The 27274-nt window shown below is 40.6% G+C and overlaps 1 protein-coding gene across 1 annotated transcript in view; it reads right to left on the reverse strand.

The window, feature by feature from the left end:
- Positions 1-460: 460 nt before the first annotated feature.
- The window catches only part of RXFP2 (relaxin family peptide receptor 2), a 74206-nt gene continuing 47392 nt past the window's right edge, over positions 461-27274 (reverse strand). The window contains exons 8-18 of the mRNA XM_069602120.1: positions 25199-25270; positions 24042-24113; positions 22227-22298; positions 20600-20671; positions 14027-14098; positions 13845-13916; positions 11226-11297; positions 8615-8844; positions 7441-7851; positions 4177-4395; positions 461-720 (exon numbers count right to left, since the gene is read on the reverse strand). Of these exons, the coding sequence (XP_069458221.1) occupies positions 461-720; positions 4177-4395; positions 7441-7851; positions 8615-8844; positions 11226-11297; positions 13845-13916; positions 14027-14098; positions 20600-20671; positions 22227-22298; positions 24042-24113; positions 25199-25270 (1624 nt within the window). The remainder of the gene's footprint in view (positions 721-4176; positions 4396-7440; positions 7852-8614; positions 8845-11225; positions 11298-13844; positions 13917-14026; positions 14099-20599; positions 20672-22226; positions 22299-24041; positions 24114-25198; positions 25271-27274) is intronic.

The raw sequence follows: 27274 nt of genomic DNA on the forward strand, positions 1-27274 counted from the left end.
TCACTTCAGCAGGATGCTGATGGATTCATTTGACATTGGAAAAGCAAGGAAAGTGATTTAGGCTTCATGTGATTATGGCCACGCTAGAATTAGATGTCATGAATGTTTTTATTTAATGACAGTGCAACTCAATTTAAGAGCAGACTGTGCAGGGCCAAGGGGTGGGCATCCACTGGTAGGCTGGCCGTGCTGCAGAGATAGAGATCCACTGCCCATCAGCCTGCTGTTTATGGATCCATTAGTGCATCACAGGCATGTTGGGGTGAGGAGACCTTCAGGTACAGTCCTCAGTTAAACACCACGGCTGCCTTCGGAACGTCATGCCTGACACCCTCCTACTATGCTCCCAGTGCAGTCAAGTTTTGCTCTCAGTAAAGATGAAAAGTGTTGCAGGCGTCATCTTCCAAACGCTGTGCTTTTTCAGGTAGTCCATTTGATGCCCAGTGCTCCAAAACCATGACTAGGAAACTGGTTTCACTATATTGTCCTCGAGGTTTATTTTGTTCAAAGCCCCAAGTTTAAGTGCAGAGGAGTCATCCCCCCACACGATGGAAGTAGACACACTTTTTTTCTTAGTTTTGAAAATCGGTTTTCTCCGATGTTTGTGCAGCAGCTGTTTCAACTTGTCCTTGAAAAAGCTGGTTGTGAGAGTGTAGAGGATTGGGTTCAAGGCACTGTTTACTGGAAGGAAAAAAATGACGACCCAGGAGGTGATTGTGCCTGGAGAAGGAAACGAAACGTGAAAGAAAGGTGAAGATTTAACACACACAAAACACATTACATGCTATAGTTAATGCTGTTTTTGAGAGGGTTACCTGTTCCATCTAAGTCTTCTTTCACCTTATGGAAAATCTTTGCCAGAAGAGCATAGGAGCTACGGATTCAAGGTCCTACATGAACTTTTCTGAGTTTCAGTAACTACTCTGTAGTTTGTCGTAAATCAACATGGGAGGAAACATTATGTGAAAACACTTTATAAACTATAAATTGATATGTACTTTTCTAGTTTTTATTGCCTTTCCTTATAGAAAAATAGGAAAAAGAGCAATTAATTGGACAGTGTCCAGGAATCTTCTGGTTTGGAGTCAGATCTGAACTTGGTCTAAATTTCAGTCCTGAAGATCTTCCTGCCTTACGCTATTATATTCAGAATGGAGTCAGAAGATCTGAGGAGCAAAAATAAATATATCTCCAAACTCAGTGAATTCCTTCTGTGTGAAGCCTTTCAAAGGCTAATAGAATATAAGGGAAATGTTTCACAAAAAGGGAGGAGATATTTTAGATGACAGAGCATTTTCTGAATTCAGTTGTCCCTTGATATCCACGGTGGGACATATACTAAAATCAGCAGATTCTTAAGTCCCTTATAGAAAATGGCATAGTATTTGCATGTAACTTAGGTACATCCTCCCATATCCTTTAAATCATCTTTATATTACTTATAATACCTAATACAATGTACTTGCATGTAAAGAGTTATAAACACAATGTAACTACTACGCAAATGTTTGCTAGCACAAGGCAAATTCAAGTTTTGTTCTTTGGAAATTTCTGGAAAATTTTCCCCCAATACTTTTGGTGTGCGGTTGGTTGAATCCATGGATTTGGAATGCCGAGGTACGATGGGCCAGCTACATCATTTACTTGGTTAGGATGAAATGTGTTTTCCTCCTCAAACAGAGCCCGATTCTAGGCTTGCACACCTCTTTAGCTCTGAGACTGTGGGCAAATCGACTAAGCTCCCCAGACCTCAACTGCCTTATCTGTGAAAGGGGCTGATGATAACTTACATGACTGATGTCCGGGAGCTGGGCCGGCTCTGCGGACGTCCCTTTTCAGCACTAAGCCCTGTGGTTCTCCAGACCCACCACACTCTGCCACCTCCTCCCCTATCTTCAGAGTCAGAGAACTGTCATCTCGGGGGACCAGCATCCTTCCTTCCCCCCTCCCACTCCTTTGTGACTGTGACCCCTTGCTTCCCCACCCCGCAGTTTCTTATCCTTCACACACTGTTGCTTGCTCTTCTCTTTGTCCCGCTCTTCCCTACATCCTTTCTGTTCTTCTTCTGCTTTGCTTTCCATCTCTTCTCTGACTACTTATCTGCCCCTTCCTCCTTCCCTTTGACCTCTCCCTTCTCCTTTTTCTATGTTTGCCTCTCCTCTTTTCATCCCGTCTTCTCTTTCTTTTCCTTATTTCTTTTTAACTGGAAAGAATATGAAAGAAAAACATTTGTATTTAGCATATCTTAGATTGATTCAATGAAGTTTTATATTACTATATATTTCTTGTCCTTAATTTTTAAAAAATTAGATACAAAGAGTATGTGATGGAAGAAAAACAGTAGTTTTTTGGTCTATTGAGTCCTTAAAGGAAGCTGTGATCAGGAATGAGATGTCCCGTTAGTCTCAGGGTCACTGGATGATGTAAGGTTAGCATCATCTCAGGACTGAGATGGGAGGGCTGAAGCCAGCTTACCTTTGTGCCTGAGCCCAGGTACTATTGGCCACCTGCCATGGTGGAGAAGACCCCACAGTTCTTGGAGGGTGGGGACGGGGTGGGTTTAGGTCTTCCCAACACCATGGGAAGCTGGGCAAGGAAGGAGAGGCTTAGTCAAGTGTGGTAAAGACTTCTCTCCTGGTTCCACTGCGGCGTTAAAGACAAACCTCAAACTGCTGAACTATAAACTGTAGAGAAAGACTAACGTGTGGCCCAATAATGTTTCATGGTAATTTCTTCCTGATCTGGTTCCCCATCATGGTCTGAAATGTCTTAGACTTTCTCCAAGAATGACGATTACTACCCCTCCTGTCAGGCTTCCCTGGTGGCTCAGTGGTAAAGAATCTGCCTGCAAAGCAGGGGATGCAGGTTCCATCCCTGGGTTGGGAAGCTCCCCTGGAGAAGGGAAAGGCAATCCACTCCAGTATTCTTGCCTGGGAAATCCCATGGAGAGAGGAGCCTGACGGGCTACTTACCCTACCATCGGGTCCCAAAAGACTCAGACAGAACTTAGCAACTAATGAACTACCACAACCCCTACTATCAGAAAACCTTGTCGCGAGACTAAGCTGATAGGTTAAAGGCATGTGGTGGGTGTTGTGTGGCATTTGTGAGACATCTGACAAGGCAGAGGGACATAAATAGTTGCAGGAGTTTTTTACTTAAAGAGTCTGCCTGCAATGCAGGAGACCTGGATTTGATTCCTGGGTTGGGAAGATCCCCTGGAGAAGGAAACGGCAACCCCCTCCAGTATTCTTGCCTGGAGAATCCCATGGATGGAGGAGCCTGGGAGGCTATAGTCTATGGGGTTGCAAGAGTTGGACACGACAGCGACTAAGCACATGCACACACACTTGTTACTTAGCCTCCACAGGGCCCAGTGTGACAACCACAGGGCCAGGGCCACGAAGCAGACTAGTGGCTCTTAACCAGGGGGTGCACCTAGAATCACAGTGGGATCTTTTCTAAAATACCCATACCTAGGCCTTGGTCCTTAGGGACTGAATTCAGAGGTAGGCTGGAAGCTGGGCATAAATATTTTGTTCTGTTTTCTGTACCCTTGATGAAGCACCACTATCTAGCTCAGGTGGAAGGGAGACACTAAGATTTAGTTTTTCTCTATCTCCTGTGTTTTTATTATTCTAGTCAGGGCTACACCATTATCCAATTCCTATCTTAAAATACTGATTATAAAGCACAGAGGAGGGCTTTCCTAGAGGCTCAGTGCTAAAAAATCCGCCTGCCAGTGCAGGAGACATGGGTTTGATTTCTGGTCTGGAAAGATCCCACATGCTGCAGAGCAGCTAGGTCCGTGCACCAAAGCTATCGAGCCTGTGCCCTGGGGCCCACGGACTGCAACTGCGGAGCCCACATGCCCTAAAGCCTGCGCTCTGCAATGAGAGAAGCCACTGCAATGAGAAGCCCGCACAGTAAAAAGCAAATAAAATTATATATACATACACATATATATTTATTTTATTTATACATAATATATATGAAATATATAGTATATTTTATTTATATATGTATATATATATGCATGTATAAACACAGGAAATCATAACTCAAGCTGCAGGTATTTATGGAGAATTTACTACACGTAAGACACTGTATTCTGGCCTCGTCAAACAGAGGACGAAAGAAGACACAACGTGCTTGGGAATCATAGAAGGGACTGACCTGGTATTTCCACCCGGGAGAGGGAAAGAATTTTAATTACAAATACAGGAATCCAGCAGATGGCCTCAGAGACCACTATAAAAAAGAAACGGTTTGCAACAGCCACCTCTCTTCCCATGTGACTCCTCACTTCTGAAGTCTGCAGGGCAGTTTTTTGAATGGAACAGAACATGACAGTATAGGAAAACACAATGATGAGGAAAGCCAGCAAATTCACACCTGTGGGAAAAGCACACCTCTTAACATTTCGGGTGTATACATCAACAGGAGAAATACTGCATTACTTAGACGTTTGGTACGGTGCCTTTTCCAAGAACCATTCTTTGTATCAGCCAAGTGGTAATCAGGTAAAACTCTGAACTCACGGCTATAAACTGGAATAAAGGCATTGGGTTCCGCCAGATCAAAAAGATATTTCAAATACATAAACACATTACCAAGAATTATAAACTTTGAAATTCAGATCTAGGTATATCATGAGGTAATCTGTAGCTTTTTTAAAGCAGGAAAAAGGCTATTTAATTTTTTATCTCTCTGCAAATTCAAACCTTAAGGGATTACTGTAATCACATGTACATATCAAAAAATCAATAAGCCCTATTCCTTTATCTTATAAATATGATTAAGATAACCTTGGGATATCAAGAAGATAATAGCATCAGAAACATTATTTCTCATGTTTATTGGTCTTAAATAAAAATAATACCTAGGACAAAAAAAAATCTTTATTTTCCTTCAAATTGTCCATAGTAATCGAAACCAAAATTCAGAACTCTTTAGACTGTTTTAGAAAAAGGAAGAGTAAGAGAAAAACTAAAAATTCAACCATATGAATTACTGCTTTAGAGTCAGTTATCCCATACTAGTGACTTTTTGGTCACTTTATGTTATATTCTTGCTACCATAAAAATCCTGAGTGCTCATCTTATTCTTTATAGTGAATGTAAAATATCCATATAATTTCAAAGTATGTAAGACTAGTAAAGTCTAGGGAAAAATACTATAAATTCATGGTGTTTCATTGTTTTTAATCCAAAACATTTCACATGGAATCTCATTACAAAGCCATACAATTGGATTTCACAAAATTGGTTGATCTTAGGTCTACTATCAGAAAGTTAAGAATAATTTTTAAAAAATGACTGTTAAAGATGTTTCTCTGGTACAAATCCTGAAAATAGACCTATAGAAAGGTTCAGAAGTGTATGTTCTGGAAACACCATAGGAATGTGAGATGTTAACAACAGTGGAATCTGGTGAGGCATGTCTGGAATACGAGAAACTGTACTGTCTTTGCAACTTTTCCCTAAATCTAAACATATTCTAATATTTAAAAATTATTTTAAAACTATATACTCTTATTTTTAAGCAAAAATATGGGCCTTTAAGTCTCCCTGTCTCACAAATAAGCTGTGTAAATGTAGATATTTATGTGTGTGTGTGTGTGTGCTTAGCCCTGTCAACCACCGCACACCTCCATCACAAGATCCAGCCACTCAAACTTCTTTTGCCCTTTATCTGGGCCTGTTCCCTGGCTGCAGGTCTCTCACTTCTGGAACACAATGTCTGCCTTTACTTGAAAAGTATCCTCATGCTTTGGGCTAATTTTTCCTGGGACGCCTTCCCCGGTCCTCAGATCTTGGGCTCCCAGGACATTCTGCACTCCTTCCTGACTTCTGTCAGCCGGTGACACAGGGGCGTGTTTACTTGTCTTCATCCTCCTTGCTGGCTGCAGGTCTGTGGGGACCAATCTGTTTGATCTCCAGTACCCAGAACAGTGCCTGGCCTATAGTAGGTGCTCAATAAATCCTTTTTGAATCAATGAATATAAGGTAGTTAGTGTGTGTGTGTGCGTGTATGTGTGGCTATGCGTGTGTTGGGGAGGGAAGTTTTCCATGAAGTGCGCCTGTACTGGGAACGGCTTACAATACTGCAGACATGATATAGTCATGAAAACCCAACTACCAAATAGGGTTGTGTGTGAGGAGTATTATTAAAATGGTGCAAATAAAGTGTTTTCTTTTTCAGAGGGAGAAGGAATAGGCCCAGAATAACTGGGAATGGTGCTTAGGGTCACTTTGTGATGGGCTTTTAAGTGACTACTTTAAACTTAACCCTGGTTGTAGGGGGTTCCTGAAGGTCTCCAAGCAGAGGATACTCAGTCATTTGGACACTCAGGTGGTAAACAGATAAACAGGAGAGCAAAGACCCCAGAGGCCAAAACACCAGTAAGGACTAATGTAATCATTCAGGGTGAAGGTCATAAGCCTTTAAAGAAAGGTGACAGCAGTAGGTAGAGACTGAAAGAAAGAGAAGTCAGAGGCATATTTTGAAGAAAAAACATTTGATGAAAAAGAAGGGATGACAGAGCTTATTTCTTCCTTAGATTAGGGGACCAGATGCAAAAGGGGAACTGAATTGATGATACAGCTCTGGTTAAAGACAGAACACGGAGATGGCTTTAGTGTTAAGCAAGAGAGATACCTATTAGACAATATAAAACATTTTTTTAATCTTTAGGGGCTAAACTCATTCTATTACTCGTTGTAATAGAAAAGGTTGGGTTTTCTTTTCTAACAAATTAGGGAGAATTAAGGAGGAGAAGGGGATGATAGAGGATGAGATGGCTGGATGGCATCACTGACTCGATGGATGTGAGTCTGAGTGAACTCTAGGAGCTGGTGATGGACAGGGAGGCCTGGTGTGCTGCGATTCATAGGGTCGCAAAGAGTCGGACACTACTGAGTGACTGAACTGAACTGAACTGAAGGAAATGGAAAAGCACCCTTCTGTTGCTGACTCTAGAGCTGCATTTATGAAAGGCAATAAACCTTTCTGGCATTTCCACTCAGATAATCTCCTGCTAGTGAATTTCAAGAATTTTGTTATTATTATTTATTTGGCTTATATCTAGACTGTGAAAAAATGAGTTCAAATAACTTGGAAGGGTCACAGGACATGGCAGTGAACTGGAATTCCTCCAGATCATTGTCACTGCATATGAACATAAAATCAAAGGGTCTCACAGATAATAAAAAAAGATCATCTGGAGATCCTGACAGTATGCTTTTGTTTTTCATACTAAATCTCTTAATAAAAAATTTAATAAAAACACTTATAAATATGTAGCAAGAAATTTCTTTAAAAAAGGAGACAGTCTTAACTATATTTGCTTACTTTCTGAAATGGACAAATATGGCTTTACTGAAATTTGTGGTATTTCTATCAAAATGACGTTTGTCCACGAAATGAGAAATAAGTTACCTAGGAAAATTCCAAGAGAATACCCTTTGCTTCCAATATCTTCTGTTTGGTCATAATAAAGTGGGAAACATACTCCATTTTTTCCATAAAAGTTTCCAAAATAATCCTCTTTCCACAATGGGGTCACAGCTATTAAGAACCCCACAATCCAGATGCAGATGAGGACGGACAGGCTCTGCCATTTTCCAGGACGAATGTTACTGAAGGGAAAGACAACGGCCAGGAACTTCTCCAGGGTCAAGTACGTGAGCAAGAGGACAGAGACCTCAGTGGACAGCATGGCCAGGAAGCCCAGGAGGCGGCACTGCAAGCTCTCCATCCACAGCAGCGCGTACTTCTGATACTGCCCACGGTACTTTAGATCACAAAGGCCGATGAAGAACAAATACACACCCATCAGGCAGTCCGCACCTGTTGAAGAATCACAGAGTGTGTTTTGGTAGTTCCAGCATCTCTGTCTTCATTTTCTGATTAGATCTGCTTCCTCTATGCTGTGCTAAACGAACTAATGAAAACACCCACAATAATACTTAGGAGTCAACAGACTTCAAACGGTGTACTATTTCTAAAGTACTACACTGAATCTTTGTAATTTTGAAAAAATGGTCGTAGGGAGATAATTAGGGTTGTGGGGAGCCTGGGCTTCCCGGGTGGCGCTAGCGGTAAAGAACCCGCCTGCCAATACAGGAGACATAAGAGACACAGGGCTCGATCCCTGGGCTGGGAAGATTCCCTGGAGGAGGGTATGGCAGTCCACTCCAGCATTCTTGCATTGAGACTCCTATGGACAGAGGAGGCTGGTGGGCTACAGTCCATAGGGTCATGTAGGGAATCTAGGTTTTAAACAGTAAAAAAAATATCTTGCATATTTAATAAAGGGAGTAATTTTCTGGGCTTGAGGAACATGGATGTTACTGCAATTAAAGGTTAAACAAAGCATAGTTTTGTAACCTACAACCTGTCCTTCTATATAATCCATCTCTTATAAATCACTGCAGGCTCATGCAATCCAGAACAGAGTAACCAAAGAGAACAATAGGACTTTCATACTTAAAAAATCAATTTCCCAGAATATGTGACTCATATTAAAGTGCCATTTGCTGAAGGCTGATATAATCTAGAGCACAGCACACTGAAGATACCCTTAATCCCTTTACACGGGAAATATACTTACAGCAAAGGATTTTGATGGACGTAGCGTGAGTCGTGTTTTCAGCTTTAATGAAAGATCTCATGCCGATGACAAAAAGATTTCCAAAGCAGGTTATGAAAGCTATAACCCAGACAAATACTCTGAGGATATTGTTAGCCAAGAGGTCCTCAAATGAAGAAATGCCGTCAGTCAAGGGCATACATATTCGGACATGGGGAGCATAGGAGCAGTATCGAAAGTTTTTGAAATAACTAAAGTCAAAGGGAAAAAAGAGTCACTGGACAGCAATGACACAGAGACGGCGCGTGCAGTCCTGTTTGGGGCTGCAGCTGTGGAAGGTGTGTGGCTTCACTAGGCTTGGTCACTTTTGTTTAGGAGTGATTATGGAGGGACAGAGTTCTTCATTCAGTATTACTTTATGCTAGGCAGTCTTCTTCCTTTAAGGTGAAGAGCCTAAAGAACATGGGGATCTGTGGCGGGGACGTGAGAATGGGAAGTCTCCAGGGCTCTTATTTTCCCTGTCACATTGGGTGGTTCTCTGGGGGTGTTATAAGAAGTTGATGGTCATTGTGAAACTGATATTTAACAAACTTTCAGGGGCTTGGGTTTGGGATGTTGATTCTCACTAAAAACATTCCTGTCTTGTACTTACTTTTAAGTCTATTCCCTTAAACTAGCCTTCTTTTCCCTGGTAGGGGCAGGAAGGGAGGGTCCGTGAGACTAGGAAAATTCAGTCTCATGGCAGCGAGGAGGAGAAGCAGCTACACAGATTCCTGGTCAGGGCCTGGAAGGACTTAAACCATTTCGAGAGGAAAATACAGGCTCGACTGTGATTGGTGTATTTATGATCTAAGTGTGTGCAGTCTTCAAGGGTTTAAACTGGGGAGGTCGTTTGGATTTAAGGTCATTCTCCAAACATGTTATTTTTAGGATTTTCTCCCATAAAACTCGTCCTATTTATGTATTCATTTACTATCTCTTTCAGTTCCTTTCTCATCTAATCTTTTTTTTTTTCATTTGTTCATTCAATTTTGCTAAACTAGCACGTTAAAGAAAGCTTTACTTTGCCTGGCTTCCAGGCCTCCCGTGATTGGACCCCTGGCTACCCTGATCATTTCACCGCTTCCTGACCATGTTCCCTCCACCCAGACATGTGGGCTTTCTTCTGATCCTCAAACAAGCGGGTTCACCTTCTTCTCAGTGTGCTGCTTTTGCTTTTCCCTCTGCCTGCAAGAACCTCCCCCCAGAATTGCCTCCCTCCATTCAGGGCTGCTTGACTGTCATGTCTCTGACTTCTGGGTGAACCATCCACATTCCCTTCCTTCATCCCTTGAACTTGCAATACTTTCCTTCCCAGCATTTCTTCATCATTTATTTGTTTCCTAGTTTACTTTCTGGCTCCCGAAGCTACATGGAAGCTCCGTGGGGCAGATTCTTCTCTCTCTTGCTAATCCCTGTGTTCCCCCTGGCCTGAGGGAGGCCATAGACACACACACTTGTTAGACAAGCAGATGAGTGGTTTAGCGCTGGGTGTGTCAGCTACCCCCGTCCTCAAATAGCAGTGGTCCAGCCTCTCCGCCCGCTGTGACCAGGGCAGGTGGGCAGGTGGAGGTATTTCAACAAACGATGGACAAGGAAGATGAAAGGAGAATCAGTAGGTCACTTAGTAGGGAAGGAGCCACACTGACACACTTTCTGTTAATTTTTGGGTCATTCTTGACCTCAACCTGAGGTTCACATTTAAAGCAGCTGCTTCTCCATCAAGTTCTACAAAGGCTGAATTTCTCTGTTCTAAGAGGACCTCACATTCTGCCCGCAACAAGGAAACGCTAGCCTCATTAAATATTTATCTACTGGAACCACAGAAGGAAAAGTTATGAAAACCATTTGGATGTACATCAAATACTTGTCTTTGGGTAATCAGTCCTGCTGCATAAACATAAACAAAATATTCTCCCCAAAGTGCACCTTCACACTAACCATTTCAGCCACTTGCTGCACCCAACTTGATATCTTACATCGAATCCTCCCTATTGTTGTGGATGACAATGGTTAATTTTTGAAATCAGAACATATAGGTTACACAGTTGATAAAGAAATGATCATGTCATATACACATATATTAACACAACTTACACAGTGCACTTTAGCCAAATATATTAACGTGACTTATCAAAAACTACTATAAAGATGAATTACCTCCATTTTGCAGTGCACTCAGTAACAGAAACAACACCTGGAATTTATATAGCATCTTTCTTCCTAAGGGCTCAAATCTTAGAGTGGCCGACTGCTCACTCATGTGAGGTGAATTAATGTTTCCAGGTCTCTTGAGTACCATTAGCCAGTGACTTCATCTTGTGTAATATGTGGCATTCTGGTACCCTGATCTCTTATTGGGCCTCAATTGGATAAACAGCGTGTTTCCAGAGAGAAGTGTCATTCATGTCGGCACATCAAAATATTGAACTCTATTTGAACAGGGACCAAAGGTGACAAAATTAAAAAGTTCTCAATAAAAAAGACTTTTTCTTGCATAAAAACACATTGCAGTGATACATTAGACAGTTTACGCTAGAGCATCTGTAACATTTCACCATATTTTCTTCTCTGTTCTTTCATACATACATACATGTAGGAAAGATTCCTCATGGGTTGAAACATCCGTGTGTTTATATTCGGAATCTCTATCCTTTCCAGGTCTCTGGAAAATAGGCACAATAGGTTTCATGATTTTAGAGTTGAACTTTTTAATCATTGTTTTCTTTGTCGATCTTAAAAACCATGCTTCAAAATCTTCTGTTATCAATTCAAATTAGGATGAAAATCTTACAATAAACCATCTTAGAAAACTGCCATTTCTATTTCTGCCTCCCATAACCTGGAGTTGATTTTGTCACTTTCACATGCAGAACTACCGTCTAATAATACACTTTCATTCATTTTTTTGATGTAAAAATCGCAGCTGTGATTTGTCTGATTGTGAAATTGGCTCTGTAGCTTGATCTCGTAAACCAAACAATATGAGTTACAGGGTTTCAGATAGGGGCTGATATTTTCAACCCGAGAACATTACCAAAGTGAATTCTGTCAGAAGCCAGATTTAAATAGAGTCATTTCCTCCTGGCCTACGTGTCTTCAGGGTGGAAAACCATGGGAGTGGTAAGGAGAACCACTGATTCAGGGCAACTGCTTTCTCAGACCACAGTGGGAAGCATAATTCCTTTCACTCCTCCAGCCCCATAAAACGTCCTCAGGGGGCTCCAATGGTAACCCCCAACACTCCTCATTTATCCAGAAGCTTCTTTAAATGTGGATTCTTTGAAGACTCTTTAGGATGACGTGATTTAGAGGAGTCTTCATGTTCTCAGGAAATGTAGGTAGAAAGAAGATAATCTGGGAAGACAGAAACCTATTCCTTTTAAGGCTTATTTTGAAAAATGGGTGATTCTCATTCAGTTTCTTTTGGGCAAATCAGAATAAAGATTTCTTGACAAGGTTCCAAGTTGTCCATTGCTCACTGAGACTTTTATAGAGGACTTTGATGGTCAGAAACGAGACTTAGGGAACAACGATTACTATTGAGCAGGGCCCCTCCTACAGAAAACTCTGGAGTCCTTTTTAAAGAATTTTTCTCTCTTTTATTTCTTTTCATCTCTAGCTTTCTTTTGGACTTATCATAGCTTCACTATTACATAGATTATGTGATTATTTGGTGAATGGCCTGTAGTTTTCAAAAGAGCAGAGGCTACTGTATACTGAGTGCCCAAGACAGTGCTATGATTAAGTTGGCCAATAAATGTTTATAAAATAAATGTGTAAATGAATCTTTAGAGAATAGGAAATGAAGCAATAAAGAAAGAAAAGAAAAGAAGAAAGAGACATATGGAGTAAATAGTTACTACTTTGAATTATCTTTCAGAAAGGTGGGATATGTAATGATATTTTGGTTTTTAGAATTCAGTATGTGGTGAGTGAAGGGAAGATCATTTGGTCCACATCCTCAGGTCTTTTTCTTATACTTAAGAACAATGTATTATATATATATATATAATATATATACATATATATTATACATATGTTAATACATATATATTATCATCATCATGTTGGTCTCTTGGTTGTATCTGACTCTTTGCAACCTCGTGGACTATAGCCCACCAGGCTCCTCTGTCTGCAGAATTCTCTAGGCAAGAATACTGGTGTGGGTAGTTACTCCCTTCTCCAGGGAACATTCCCAACTCAGGGATCGAACTCAGGTCCATTGCAGGAGGATTCTTTACAGTCTGAGCCACCAGGGGAGCATATATATATATATATATATAGCATATATATATAGCATATATATAGCATATATATATGACATATACATATATATATACACACACACATATACATATATATATAAGCATATGCTTCCTATATATATATATGTTTAATATTCTAGCTTCTTGAGAGCAGGAACCAAGACTTTTTCATCACTGGATGTTCACTAATACCTACTGAGAGAATCTAAATCCTGTATTAATTTCTAATAGAAAACTATTTAGCAAGAATAAAAAGTGGTATTAAGGATTAAGTGGTATTAAGGTATTTGGAATTAAATGAAGAAAAGCTTTTGGCTGAGATCAGGTAAGGTAGCATGTCCTTTGTGAGGGACAAAGAAAAGCTTTGATCAACAATGGCTGTTTATGGGAAAGGAATTGTTGAGGTTTTAAGACTAACTGACAGAGTTCTTGGCACCATTTGAAATCTAGTACATTTGAAATTGTAAAACACTAAACAGTATTAATTGTCTGAATGTTCATATTTGTGGAGTAACTTTTTATTTACTGTTTGAAAAGTAAAAAGCATGCTCTGCAGATTGATATCAAGTAGATCATTGTAAGAAAGAAGAAAGGGAAAAAGTAGAGAAGTCTTCAAAAAAATTTTTTTAACCAACTACTTACTGATGAAACTATTGCAAATTTAAATTTTTGTGAGAACCGTAAGATGAGATTTTTCCATGAGAATCCTGTTTTCAGGAAGGAGCTATGTGTAGCTTCAAACCCAGAAATGGTCTTTATACACTGAATGGTAAAAAATGAGATTCTGTTTGTCATTTGATAACCATGATATTCACAACTGTCTGAGAATGCATGCTCACAGTAAAAGCCCTTCTGTGTGCCAAACACTCATTTATAAATAAATGTGGTTCTGAGTAAAGCAACCCACTAACATCACAATCAACATACTGTTACATTTCACTTACAAAGACTGAAGTTGTTTAAGACTTCCAAACTGGCTCTTGTGGAGATACAAAAGAGGATTGGACGACAGATTCCTTTTGTACCATTAGAAGGGAGGAGGAAAGAAGCATCAGGATGTTATTATTTTGGAGACTCAAGATGTTGCCATTTAACTCTGATGACGGGGGTGGGAAGAAGAACTTACAGTTTCTGTAGACACTTCAGGTCTTTGAAAATGTGGGGTGGTAGCTCCGATATCATATTGCTCGACAGGTCCCTGTTGGTGACAGTGAAAAACCCAAAGCAATTACAATGAAAATAAATGCCATAGTTGTTACTCCTCACAACTGTCATCATCCCCTTTGACATAACAGAAAATACAATCCACTTTAACCAACCTGAGAGCTTGTTACACAACTAAGCCATGTGATTCAGCCAAACGGGTATGTTTTCCACCACTCTCAGACGTGTGACATTTTGCTTATCCAGTCTCAGTCTGGAATTTCCTCTCAGCTCCTCTCCAACACATTCCCAACCTAGCTTCAAGCTCTACTTTCATTAGTTTCCTCTGTTTTAGGTACTTTTTGTACTTTCAACCACTCATTGTTTCTACAATTCCTATTTGGTTCACATATGTGATACCTTGTTTACCCAACTACATTAGAAGCTTTCTGAGGTCAAGACCAGTGTCTTCTACTTATTTTGCATTCCAACTAAGAGTTTTGGCCATGTAATATCCACCCAGATAATCCTGAATGGATAAGTTCACATATTTTTTGTCTATTTTTACATGGTGCTATTATTTTTAGAAGAAATTGAGACTTTAGATCTGACTCTAATAGGGCTGTCCAATCCAGAAACAATAGCAGGGAAGTGTTTCTAGAGAATGAGAAAACAAGATTTGTCAGGGTAAAGAAGGAATCAGGAATCTTTACAAGTCCAAAATATCCTTCTGAGCCAGAGAAGGTGTTAAAGTGAAACAGATGTGAAATTGCCTAGGAGTCAAACAAAAGATCTGTTTCTGATGCTATGGTGCTCCTGATGGATAAATGGGAGTTACAAATAACTGTGAAAATTCTTTCTCTAAAAAAGCTTAGAATTTAAAAACTAGATTATAAGATAAGAAAAGAAAGAAACAAGGGCTATTATGGAAGTACAGATGGAAAACAGAGGAAGGACTCATCAAACTTGGCCTGGGAAATTATAAAGTGTTTGAGCAAAGCTTAATGATTTGTAGAATCCCTTAGAAGAAACAGAACAGCCATCATAGTCAACAAAAGAGTCCAAAATGAAGTACTTGAATGCAATCTCAAAAGCGACAGAATGATCTCTGTTCGTTTCCAAGGCAAATCATTCAATATCCCAGTAATCCAAGTCTATGCCCTGACCAGTAATGCTGAAGAAGTTGAAGTTGAATGGTTCTATAAAGACCTACAAGACTTTCTAGAACAAACACCCAAAATAGATGTCCTTTTCATTATAGGGGACTGGAATGCAAAAGTAGGAAGTCAAGAGATAACAGGTGTAACAGGCAAATTTGGCCTTGGGATACAAAACGAAGCAGGTCAAAGGCTAACAGAATTTTGCCAAGAGAACGCACTGGTCATAGCAAACACCCTCTTCCAACAACACAAGAGAAGATTCTAGACATGGACATCACCAGATGGTTGACATCAAAATCAGATTGATTATATTCTTTGCAGCCAAAGATGGAGAAACTCTGTACAGTCAGCAAAAACAAGACTGGGAGCAGACAGTGGCTCAGCAATGAACTCTTTATTGCCAAATTCAGATTTAAATAGAAGAAAGTAGGGAAAACCACTAGACCATTCAGGTATGACCTAAATCAAATCCCTTATGATTATACAGTGGAAGTGACAAATAAATTCAAGGGATTAGATCTGATAGACAGTGCCTGAAGAGCTATGGACGGAGGTTCATGATGTTGTACAGGAGGCAGGGATCAAGACCATCCCCAAGAAAAAGAAATGCAAAAGGCAAAATGGTTGTCTGAGGAAGCCTTACAATAGCTGAGAAAAGAAAAGAGGCAAAAGGCAAAGGAGAAAAAGAAAGATATACCCGTTTGAATGCAGAGTTCCAAAGAATAGCAAGGAGAGATTAGAAAGCCTTCTCCACTGACCAGTGTAAAGAAATGGAGGAAAACAATAGAATGGGGAAGACTAGAGATCTCTTCAAGAAAATTAGAGATAACCAAGGGAACATTTCATGCAAAGATGGGCACAATAAAGAACAGAAATTGTATGGATCTAACAGAAGCAGAAGATATTAAGAGGTGGCAAGAATACACAGAAGAACTATACAAAAAGATCTTCATGACCCAGATAACCATGATGGTGTGATCACTCACCTAGAGTCAGACATCCTGGAATTCAAAGTCAAGTGGTCCTTAAGAAGCATCACTGCGAACAAAGCTAGTGGAGGTGATGGAATTACTGTTGAGCTATTTCAAATCCTAAAAGATGAGGTTGTTAAAGTGCTGCACTCAATATGGCAGCAAATTTGGAAAACTCAGCAGTGGCCACAGGACCATAAAAGGTCAGTTTTCATTCCAATCCTGAAGAAAGGCAATGCCAAAGAATGTTCAAACTACCACACAATTGCACTCATCTCACACGCTAGCAAAGTACTGCTTAAAATTCTCCAAGTCAGGATTCAAGAGTATGCGAAACATGAACTTCCAGATGTTCAACCTGGACTTAGAAAAGGCAGAGGAACCAAAGATCAAATTGCCAGTATCTGTTGGATCATCGAAAAAGCGAGAGAGTCCCAGAAAAACATCTACTTCTGCTTTATTGACTATGCCAAAGCCTTTGACTGTGTGGATCACAACAAACCATGGAAAATTCTTCAAGAGATAGGAATGCCAGACCACCTGACCTGCCTCCTGAGAAATCTGTATGCAGGTCAAGAAGCAACAGTTAGAACTGGACATGGAACAACAGACTGGTTCCAAATCAGGAAAGAAGTATATCCTGGCTGTATATTGTCATCCTGCTTATTTAACTTATATGCAAAGTACATCATGAGAAACGCTGGGCTGGATGAAGCACAAGCTGGAATCAAGATTGCTGGGAGAAATATTAATAACCTCAGATATGCAGATGTCAGCACCCTCAAGGCAGAAAACAAAGAAGAACCAGAGAGCCTCTTGATGAAAGTAAAAGAGGAGAGTGAAAAAGTTGGCTTAAAACTCAACATTCAGAAAACTAAGATCATGGAATCTAGTCCCATCACTTCATGGCAAATAGATGGGGAAACAGTGGAAACAGTGGCAGACTTTTAATTTTTTGGCTCTAAATCAGTTCTGATGAGATGGATGAAACTGGAGCCGATTATACAGAGTGAAGTAAGCCAGAAAGAAAAACACCAATACAGTATACTAACACATATATATGGAATTTAGGAAGATGGCAATGACGACCCTGTATGCAAGACAGGGAAAGAGACACAGATGTGTATAACGGACTTTTGGACTCAGAGGGAGAGGGAGAGGGTGGGATGATTTGGGAGAATGGCATTCTAACATGTATACTACCATGTAAGAATTGAATCGCCAGTCTATGTCTGACACAGGATGCAGCATGCTTGGGGCTGGTGCATGGGGATGACCCAGAGAGATGTTATGGGGAGGGAGGTGGGAGGGGGGTTCATGTTTGGGAACGCATGTAAGAATTAAAGATATTAAAATTTAAAAAATAAAAAAACTTAAAAAAAATAAAAGAAAAGAAAAAAAAATAAAATCACTGCAGATGGTGACTGCAGCCATAAAATTAAAAGACGCTTGCTCCTTGGAAGAAAAGCTATGACCAACATAGACAGCATATTAAAAAGCAGAGACATTACTTTGCCAACAAAGGTCCATCTAGTCAAAGCTATGGTTTTTCCCGTAGTCACATATGGATAAGAGTTGGACTATAAAGAATGATGAGCACTGAAGATTTGATGCTTTTGAACTGTGGTGTTGGAGAAGACTCTTGAGAGTCCCTTGGACTGCAAGGAGATCCAACCAGTCCATCCTAAAGTAAATCAGTCCTGAATATTTATTGGAAGGACTGATGCTGAAGTTGAAAGTCCAATACTTTGGCCTTGGCCACCTGATGTGAAGAACTGACTCATTGGAAAAGACTCTGATGCTAGGAAAGATTGAAGGTGGGAGGAGAAGGGGACTATAGAGGATTAGATGGTTGGATGGCATCACCGACTCTGTGAACATGAGTTTGAGTAAGCTCCAGGAGTTGGTGATGGACAGGGAAGGCTGGCGTGCTGCAGTCCATGGCGTTTCAAAGAGTCGGATGCGACTGAGTGACTGAACCAATGATTTGCATAAATGGAGTCAAAGGAGAGCAGGTTTTCAGGTGAGGGTGATGTGGGATCAGAGGACAGATGCTAAAAATCAGTGACACCGTCAGGAGTCAGTAAGTGGTCTAGCGTGGATGGGGGATAGAAAGGATGGGGAGACATGGAGGAGGTGAGCCCAGAAAAGAGCATGGAGATAAAATGGGAAGGCTGATAATACTTCCCAAGGCGGCATTTTTCAGAGTACAATTTAGGCATCTGAATCAAGGATGCTTGTAAGAAGAGCACCTTCCTGGGGCCATTCCATAGCCATCACACCTGAATCTCTGGAAGGGGCCTGGTAATATGCATTTAAAGCCAGAATCCCCTGTGATTTCTCTGAACATTAACGTTTGAGAACCATGTTAAAGACTTTGCCTTATCGCAGGCAACAAGCAGGGAGAATGTTAAACAGGACAGTGGCAAAATATGCTCTGGGTTATGGTATGGTAATTCTGTTAGAAGAATGAAAGATAAAACGAAAAGGCAGAGATGAAGAGGAGGGGGACCTCTGACCCTGGACCAGGTGAGAACTGCTGAGGGTTTAAGGAGGCACTGGCAGGACTTATGGGTTGATGGGATATCAAATGTCAAGAGAAGTAGAAGGAAGGGAGCAGTCTTCCAGCCAGGCTGCCAGGAAGAATGATCATTTGACTAAGATGGGAGAGTGGAGGGGAAGAAGCAAGCTGTGGAGTGAGTGTCATCTGTAAATTAACTTCAAAAGATGGCTTTTGTGGTGCTATCATGACATCCAAGTGTAGACAGGCTGCCAGCTGGTGTTCTGGTCTGGTGCTCCAGGTGCAAGGAGCACATGTGGGTCATGGCTCAGAGGAAAGCCTCAGGTGTGCACAGATCAGAGGGAGCCTGACAACAGAGCAAGAGGACGATGATCTCACACACCTAGAAGACGTCCTGCAAAGTGCTACCTTGAAAAATAAGGTAGTCTTCTGCGTGAAAAGATTCTGAGTGATCTCACCGAAGTGGACTTATTCCTCTCCAGGAGAGGTTTATGGTCATGAAGGCACAATAAAATTATCTAACATTTTTGTCAGCTTAAGAAATATAAATGCCCTGTTCAAGTTCATTCTATTGAGTTCTGAATTTCTTCCATCATGCTGATGCAGTCTGGATTGGAATGAATTATTGGTGGTACTAAAAAAAAGGAAAACTAGCATCTCTTAATTAGGCTCTTTTTTTGAGGGAGCACTTTGCCTAAGTGTAGGATAAGAGGAGGATTAGGAAAAACTTCCAAATGTGGACTTCATATCACTGTTTTCTTAAGTTTGTATAAAAACACATTTTTGTTTGTCCTGGGGTACTCTTCCATCTCACTCCTATAACCCAAATCCACATCCATCCTCCAAGGTCTGATTAGGAATTCCTCTGTGAGAAAGGAGTGAACTATCTTTTATTTTTTTGCCATAACATGGTAGCATTTTAGTTCTAATACAGTGCTTTGTACTTTGTAGGTACTTAAAAATAAATATGTGTGGGTTTGGTTTATAGTGCTCATTATTAGATTAAATTATCTTATTCATAAGTGTTTTTCAAATTACTCTTAACTATTTTTCTCAGTCCTTTCTGGATTTCAAAACACGGTATGAAGAATGGGGGAGAAAAGATGATTAAGAAATGGATTTCCATTTTTTAGACTTCAGATCAGGAGAAGGAGATCTCTACCTTATTTGTAATGTCACAGACAATTTTAAACTCCAGTGATGCCCTACTTTGTGGGCCGCAATGAATTAATAGCAAGACAAATGATTTTCAAAAGGTTTAGATCTATAAAATATATATTTGAATGGAAAAATGTACATGAGCTCTCTGAATATTTTTCAATGAGCCTAATCCTCTTTCTAGACATTTCTGTTTGCTTCATTTGTTCTAGAAGTCATAAATTCTTAAGGGATAATAAGCATGTTCATTCCTTTGTTTGGTTATAACTAATTAATACTATTTCATCTTTCTAGACATTTCTGTTTGCTTCATTTTTTCCAGAAGTCATAAATTCTTAAGGGATAATAAGCATGTTCATTCCTTTTGTTCATTTCCTAATTAATATTATTTCAGTCAGTTCATTATTCATTCAGCAAACTTCAGCTGAGAATTAATTGTACTCCAGCCATCAGAGATAGGATCTATGAGTTTAAGGGGCCACGGAAAACTCATTTACTCCCAAACACACACATATATGAAATCACCCAAAGAAAACAGGCAGGGAAATCAGAGTAGGCTAAATCCATATCAAGCCCACTGTCTGATTTTAATTTGTTTTCAGGATAGTGCTGGTTTTCTTAATTGATTTTGAATATCAGTCTACAGGATTTTGATTGCTACTAGTGAAAAAGCAGTCTCACTAGTCATTTCGATTTGTAATCTTGAAGAAGCAATCATATTTTTCCTAGTAGACAATGCTACTTACAGTTCTCCTAAATTTTTTAATGAAGAAAATGTCTTCTCTGGAACAAAACCAATTTGATTTCTAGGCAGAAACCTGTAAGACATGGTGAGAGTCAGCACTGTTGGTCTGAGTCTGCTGCAGTAATCATTTCTCACTGGGAGATGCCATTGATCTGGCTGTAATTTAGTAAACCTCAAGGCAAGGCAAGTCCCGGAGTGGGATGCAGGTGGCAGTTTCTCACTGACAGTGTCTCCATACACTTCCTGGCTCCGGGACATGCTGCCACAAGGAACTTGAGGAGCCAAGCGTGGGCTACAGAGCTGCACTTGGTTTGGATTTCGATTATTTTAGAAAGCTTTTCTTTTTCCAACATACACACATGGAATGCCAAATCTGGGCCCTGTTAATGATTCTCAGAGAAGGCTTTGAGAGGATCTTTGAGCAAGGCACCTTCCTTACAAGAAGAAGGCCAGAAAGAGCAAAGCGTGAACCAACCCCATTTGGGCCACAAACGGATTTTAAATTGGGGCTGGGAGAACAGTGGTTTTACATTTCCTCTGTTTGAAATGGAAGCTTCTAGGACAAATGGCAAAAAAGAGGGGGTCGGCGACTGACCGCCTTACAGAGGTGTTAACAAATGAGATAATGAGTGTGAAAATGAAGTCTCTCAGTTGTGTCCGACTCTTTACGACCCCATGGACTGTAGCCTACCGTGTTCTCCGTCCATGGCAAGGGTACTGGAGTGGGTTGCCATTTCCTTCTCCAGAGGATCTTCCCAACCCAGGGATCAAACCTGGGTCTTCCGCATTGTAGGCAGACGCTTTACCATCTGAGCCACCAGGGAAGTCACCAAATGAGTATGAAGGTGACTCAAAAGCTACATGGAGCTATGAAATAGAAGGTGTGGATGTCACTCATGCAGCTCTCCAGCGCTCTCTCTCATTATCCATCTCCTATGTGGGACACCTTCTTTCCTTACTGAGTATGCTAGTCTTCAATCTGATTGATTAGTTTGCAACCTGGCAGTAGCTTTGTCTCAGTCTGTTGGTGAAAAGTGGTTGGACTACCACAAATGGATATACAATGATTTTTCTTTTCCAACTACCCATCTAAGCAACAAACATTACTAAGCACTAACTATATATGGAGAATTGTGATGAAAGCAAAAGCACATTTTTGCGTTTTTAAGCTTTTAAGCCACACAAATGTGCCAGTTAACCGATCCATCTGCCTTCCTGCCCTCATAAAAAACATAAAAGAGCAATCAGAATCTTTGACCTACCAGAATATGTTTGAAATTCTTCTCCTTAGAATAAACTTTTTTTTCTTTAAAGAGAGCAATATTAAGTGATGTGTCACTGGCAGCAACACTAACCACTTTCACACACATTATCTCATTTCCTTGGTGACCATGGTACCAGGTCTGCTGGGAGAGTACACAGAAATAACAACTGCCCTCAGAAAGAAGGAAGCTTAAATGGTTGGCAGCTAATCATAAGGCTTGGCCCCACCACCCATGCGTGAATTTTCCAGTACTGTAGTTTCAGACCAAGGCTGTAAGCAAAACATACTTTGAAATTCCTTGTCAATGTTTTCTTTTGATTTCCAAAGCTGCTAAATTTCCCCTCATTCACCGTTGTATACTTACAGCACTGTGAGAGAACTGCACGACAGAAAGGTGGAATTCGTGAGGAATTTTATCCCATTGCCTTCCAAATCCCTAAAAGGCATGGAGGGAACAATTTTTTTTTAATGTTTCTGCACAAATCATAAGTTTAAAGCCATTTGTCAGTGATGTAACAGTTTCAAACTTTATTTTTACTTCATTCTAATTTTTTAGGCTTTCCTCCTAATTATTGCATGATCAGTATAATTAATATTCTGCTTCTTTTCCCCTTCCAATTAATGTTAGAACTTAAAAAAAAAAAAACTGAGCGAAAGGGCAGCCCACTATTTAGTGACTGTTTCTCTATGCTGGATATCATGCTATTAATTCTCATAATGCTGCCACCATAATAGCAGCAACTCCATTTATTGGGCTTTCCCAGTGTCAGGTGCTGTTCTGCATGAATAACACACCCTCCTGAGAAGCTGGCATTATTACCTACCATTTGAGGTAATAATTTGAGGAATCTGAGGACTTTGGAAATTCACTTTTCTTCTGGTCGCACAGCTACTGAGTGGTAGAACTGACCCTCTAACTCAGATCTGCCTGACACTTAGACATGGCAGCACAGATGGTTAAATTCTCATGTCCTCCCAACATCAGGTGGATATTTGTGTCTCTGTTTTGTTGAAGGAGAAATTCAGTCTAGTTTGCCTTCCAAATACTGGATTCCAGAGTCAGGATGCAAACTCCAAGCCATGTGATAGAAAATATCCATTCTTTCTACCTCCCTCTGTGGTGCTGACGCTGAAAGCAGTGCTGCTCCAAGGGTGCCCAGGACCAAGCCTCAGCATCACATGGGAGCTTGTTAAAAGTTCAGATTCCCAGGCTCTACCAGACCTACTAAATCAGAAACCCTAGGACTGAGGTCCAGCCGTCTGTCTGAAGTCCCTGAGCTATTTGTGATGCCTGCTGATGCTGGAGTAGCCCTGGGGGAGAGATTACGCAGGTGAGCCTTACGACAGCAGCAGCCACGTCGTTAGGGCACAACCTCAGGAACACCCTGACATGACCGCTCCCAGCAGCGCCAAGGAATGACAGGGTCGGCTGTTCTGCCAAGTCTCCTAATTCTTTTTATGATCGGCGTCCTACAGTCTTCCAGGTCCAGACAGTAGCTATATTGCTGCCTCTGAACCTTCCTCACACTCACACTAAAATGACCAATTCCTTTGTATTGCCTTTACAATCCTATTTTACTTTTTCCATCTTAGAACATCTGATGTTTAATGTTTCAAATGTCTACATTGTCGTTAATTAACTTACCCTTAATATAAATTCCTATTTTAAACCATCTTGGAGGACTTGAGGGAACTCAACTTTTTTTTTTTTTTCTGCTCTTAAAATACAGCAATTACAAATAAACACTGTGGTCCCTTGAAAGTCCAAATACGACTTCCCTGGTGGCACAGTGGATAAGAATCCTCCAGCCAATGCAGGAGACATGGGTTCAATCCCTGCTCCGAGAAGATTCCACAGGCTGGGTAACAACTAAGCCCGTGCACCGCAACCAGCGAGCCTGTCCTCTGGAGCCCGCGCTCCACGTGAGAGAGGCCGCCGCCACAGAGGAGCCCCCTGCGTGCTGCAACTAGAGAAAGTCCGAGTGCAGTGTCAAAGATCCAGCACAACCAAATAAATAAAATTATATAGGAAACGGATTTAAGCCGGGAAGGGACATGATCAGATTTTGGTTTTAGAAAGAAAAGCACAGATGAACTCTCTGTGTAATTGTGAATTAACTGCAGGGCTAGCTTTCTGAATCTGGTCAATTAATAAATCAGCCACTAAGCTTGTACTCACATCCAGTTGAGCTGAGGCATTTGAGCGCACATCTGCTTGGGAAGGACTTGTAAGTTGTTGTTCACCATGGACCTTTACACGCAGAAAAGGTTGATTAGAAACAGAAATGACATGCCACTTTAGGGACGGTGTTTTCACTATTTTCACAACTAGAAAACTTGCATGTTAAAATCAATATATTAGGATGAAAACCATAAACATAACTACCCCTTCAAAATGGTTTCTAGATACACATGTGGCATGGATAAAAGAGCAGATGTCAGAGAAACTATGGATGCATAAGTGTGATACATAACCTCGGAATAAATTTGAAACAGTATGACTGTGAGAGGAAACAAAAGTATATTGGGTAATAGTTTTGAAGTTCATGGTAATTTTCCTTGTAAACTTCAAAGTTATGATCATTACCAGCATCATACAGCCAAAGTTTCGTTTTAAGAGAAATGCTAATCATTTATGACATTAAAAGGTCACATTGGAAACTGTATTAAATCTAAGAATTGATGACAGTGGGGAGGGGGGACATTTGGGGAAGAAGACAACTCATGAGAACATTAAGTTGCACGATTAATTTATGATATTGTGATATCCCATTTCACAAATGGAAATTTATGATATTGCTTTTCACAAATGGAAAATTAACGATGCTATATGATCAGTTGTGTAAAGGAGCATAATAATCCCTTGTTGATAAACCATCCCAGTCTATTAATAAACACTGAAAATGTAATGATGAGAAAAGTTTAGTTGCTAAGACAAAGATTCTAGAATTTTCAGTGACTCTTGCTGGGCAAAGACACATTTTCCTTTGTTAAAAAATGTAGTTGGAGCTGAACTCTGGGGAGATTCTGACAGATTTAAATGTAGTAAGAAGATAAAAATGAATACTATCTTTGGTCAACCATGGCAAATAAAAACATGCCTTAAAACTAAAAGGAATGAAAGGAGATTAAAAGGAAATGAACAAGTAGGCTTAAAATATGCCATGAGCCATGGCCAGGAAGTAGCAACAGTAATTGTGGCTTGAAATACAGGAAATGTTTTGACAAATAGAAATCTTAGCGGCTTGATTTTCTTAAAGCTCTTTTTTTGTAAGCTAGTTTTAGATGTCATTGCAATTCATAGACAGATGGATTGAAAGGTAGATGAATACTTACAAGAAAAACAAGGAATTTAATCCAGTAAACAACCGCTGTGAAATTCTGCTTATGGGATTGTCATCTAGAATTCTGACAAAACACATCACAAACATTTCCAATGTTAGAGATGTTTGTGAAATACAACCAGGAAGAAACAAAAGGTCATGTCAATCGTGCCTCCCCCAACACCTGCTCTCCTCCTTCCTGTCTGTCCACACTTGGCTCATGTCTTTTCCCAGAGAGCTTTTCCTCCCCACTGTGGTTGGAGAAGCCCTTTCCTCCAAGCCCCCACCTCTCCCAGCACTATCAAGTCCATCCTGGTGGTCTTCATTCCCTTCATCCACCTCCCATTGGACTTAAGACCCTCCACCTCTAGATACATGGGTCCAGACAAGCTGTTCTTATTTATTGGCTGATTATGGGCTCCATAAATGCTTTGACCTACTGATTGACTGAATGAAGAATGAATGAAAAAAATTCTTAGGAAGTGATTCCTTAGTCTCATGGAATTTAAATGAATGCACACAAACTTATTGGGAGCTTTGAGGGAGAAAGAGTAAAAAGATTTACAAGTTCAAATCACTGTTTTAAACTCTATATGGTATTTTCCTAGGAAAAAATTACCGTAAGGGGAAATATGAGACTTCTTTTCTCTTGTTGCCTTCAAAGCCAGGTACTATTTCCCTTACCCTCGGAGGAATCTGAGGGTGGGATTCTGAGAAGGAAGCTCACTGAACACCTACTATATGACAAGCATTTTGCATATGGCACTTTATATATATAATTCTCACAACATCACTCTTAGAAAAAAAAGGAATTATAATTATAGTTTACACTGCTATATTTAAGGGGCTTCCCTGGGGGCTCAGTAGTAAAGAATCCTGCTGCAACGCAGGGGATGCAGGTTCAATCCCTGGGCCAGGAAGATCCCCTGGAGAAGGAAATGGCAACCCACTCCAGTATACTTGCCTGGAGAATCCCACGGACAGAGGAGCCTGGGGGCTATAGTCAATACGGTCACTAAGTTATAAATGGATAACCAACAAGGACCTACTGTATAGCACAGGGAAATCTGTTCAATGTTATGAGTCAGCCTGGGTGGGAGGGGAGTTTGGGGGAGAATGGATACCTGTATATGTATGACTGAGTCCCTTCTCTGTTCACCTGAAACCATCACAACATTGTTAATTGGCTACATTCTAATACAAAATAAAAGTTTAATTTAAAAAATGGCATTAGGAAAAAAAATAAAGATGAGGAAAAACAGACCTAGGAGATTAAGAAAATTGCCTGGAACATAAAGCACAGGGCTATGGCATACACAAGGATCTGGATAAAACTGAAGTCCTGGCTTTTCCTCTGGACCAGGCTGACCTAGAGAAAATGGGAAAACTGACACAGCCTTCTAACTGCTCTTGTTCATCTTCCCTGATGAAAACGTGGACCTCTGATAAAAGACTCCCTGGGATGAAGCTGGTGGCTCAGCCAGGTAAGTGATGAAACACCACAAGCTCTCATGTTTTCAGTTGCTTCTATACATTCTCTAGAAATCAAAAAAGTCCTCAACTTGCTTACTTTCTAGGTCAGTGGTTTTCAACAGAGGGCACTCTTTCCCCCAAGGGACATTTGGGATGGTCTGGAAACATTTTTGATTGGCACGACTCTGGGAGACAGTACTTTGACATCTAGTGGGGTAGAGACCACAAAGGGTGCTAAATATCCTAAAATACACAGGACTCACCCGACCCCTCCATCCCCCCTCCACTCCGCTCCACCCCCACCCCACCCTCCCGGCCCAGTCAAAGATTCATCTGAGCCAGAAGGCCAACAGAGAGCTGGGCTGAGAATCCTGTCACAGGTGAACACTGGATGGATGGATGACTTAGCAAGCCTACCGCTGGGCGCAGAAGCCCACCTGAGAAGGCACAGCACATGTCTCTTCACACAGCTACCATCTGGCGTGCCATGATCTGAATTGCCAGAGCAACGTGCTCCAGATTATGTGACAAGCAGAAAAACTGGTATGATAAGCAAGATACATAAATAGATGGAAACTATGAGCCTTGATGAGTATCATTAGGGCTGTGATCCCAG

This window comes from Ovis canadensis, chromosome 10 (assembly GCF_042477335.2).
Source record: "Ovis canadensis isolate MfBH-ARS-UI-01 breed Bighorn chromosome 10, ARS-UI_OviCan_v2, whole genome shotgun sequence".
Lineage (NCBI taxonomy): Eukaryota > Metazoa > Chordata > Mammalia > Artiodactyla > Bovidae > Ovis > Ovis canadensis.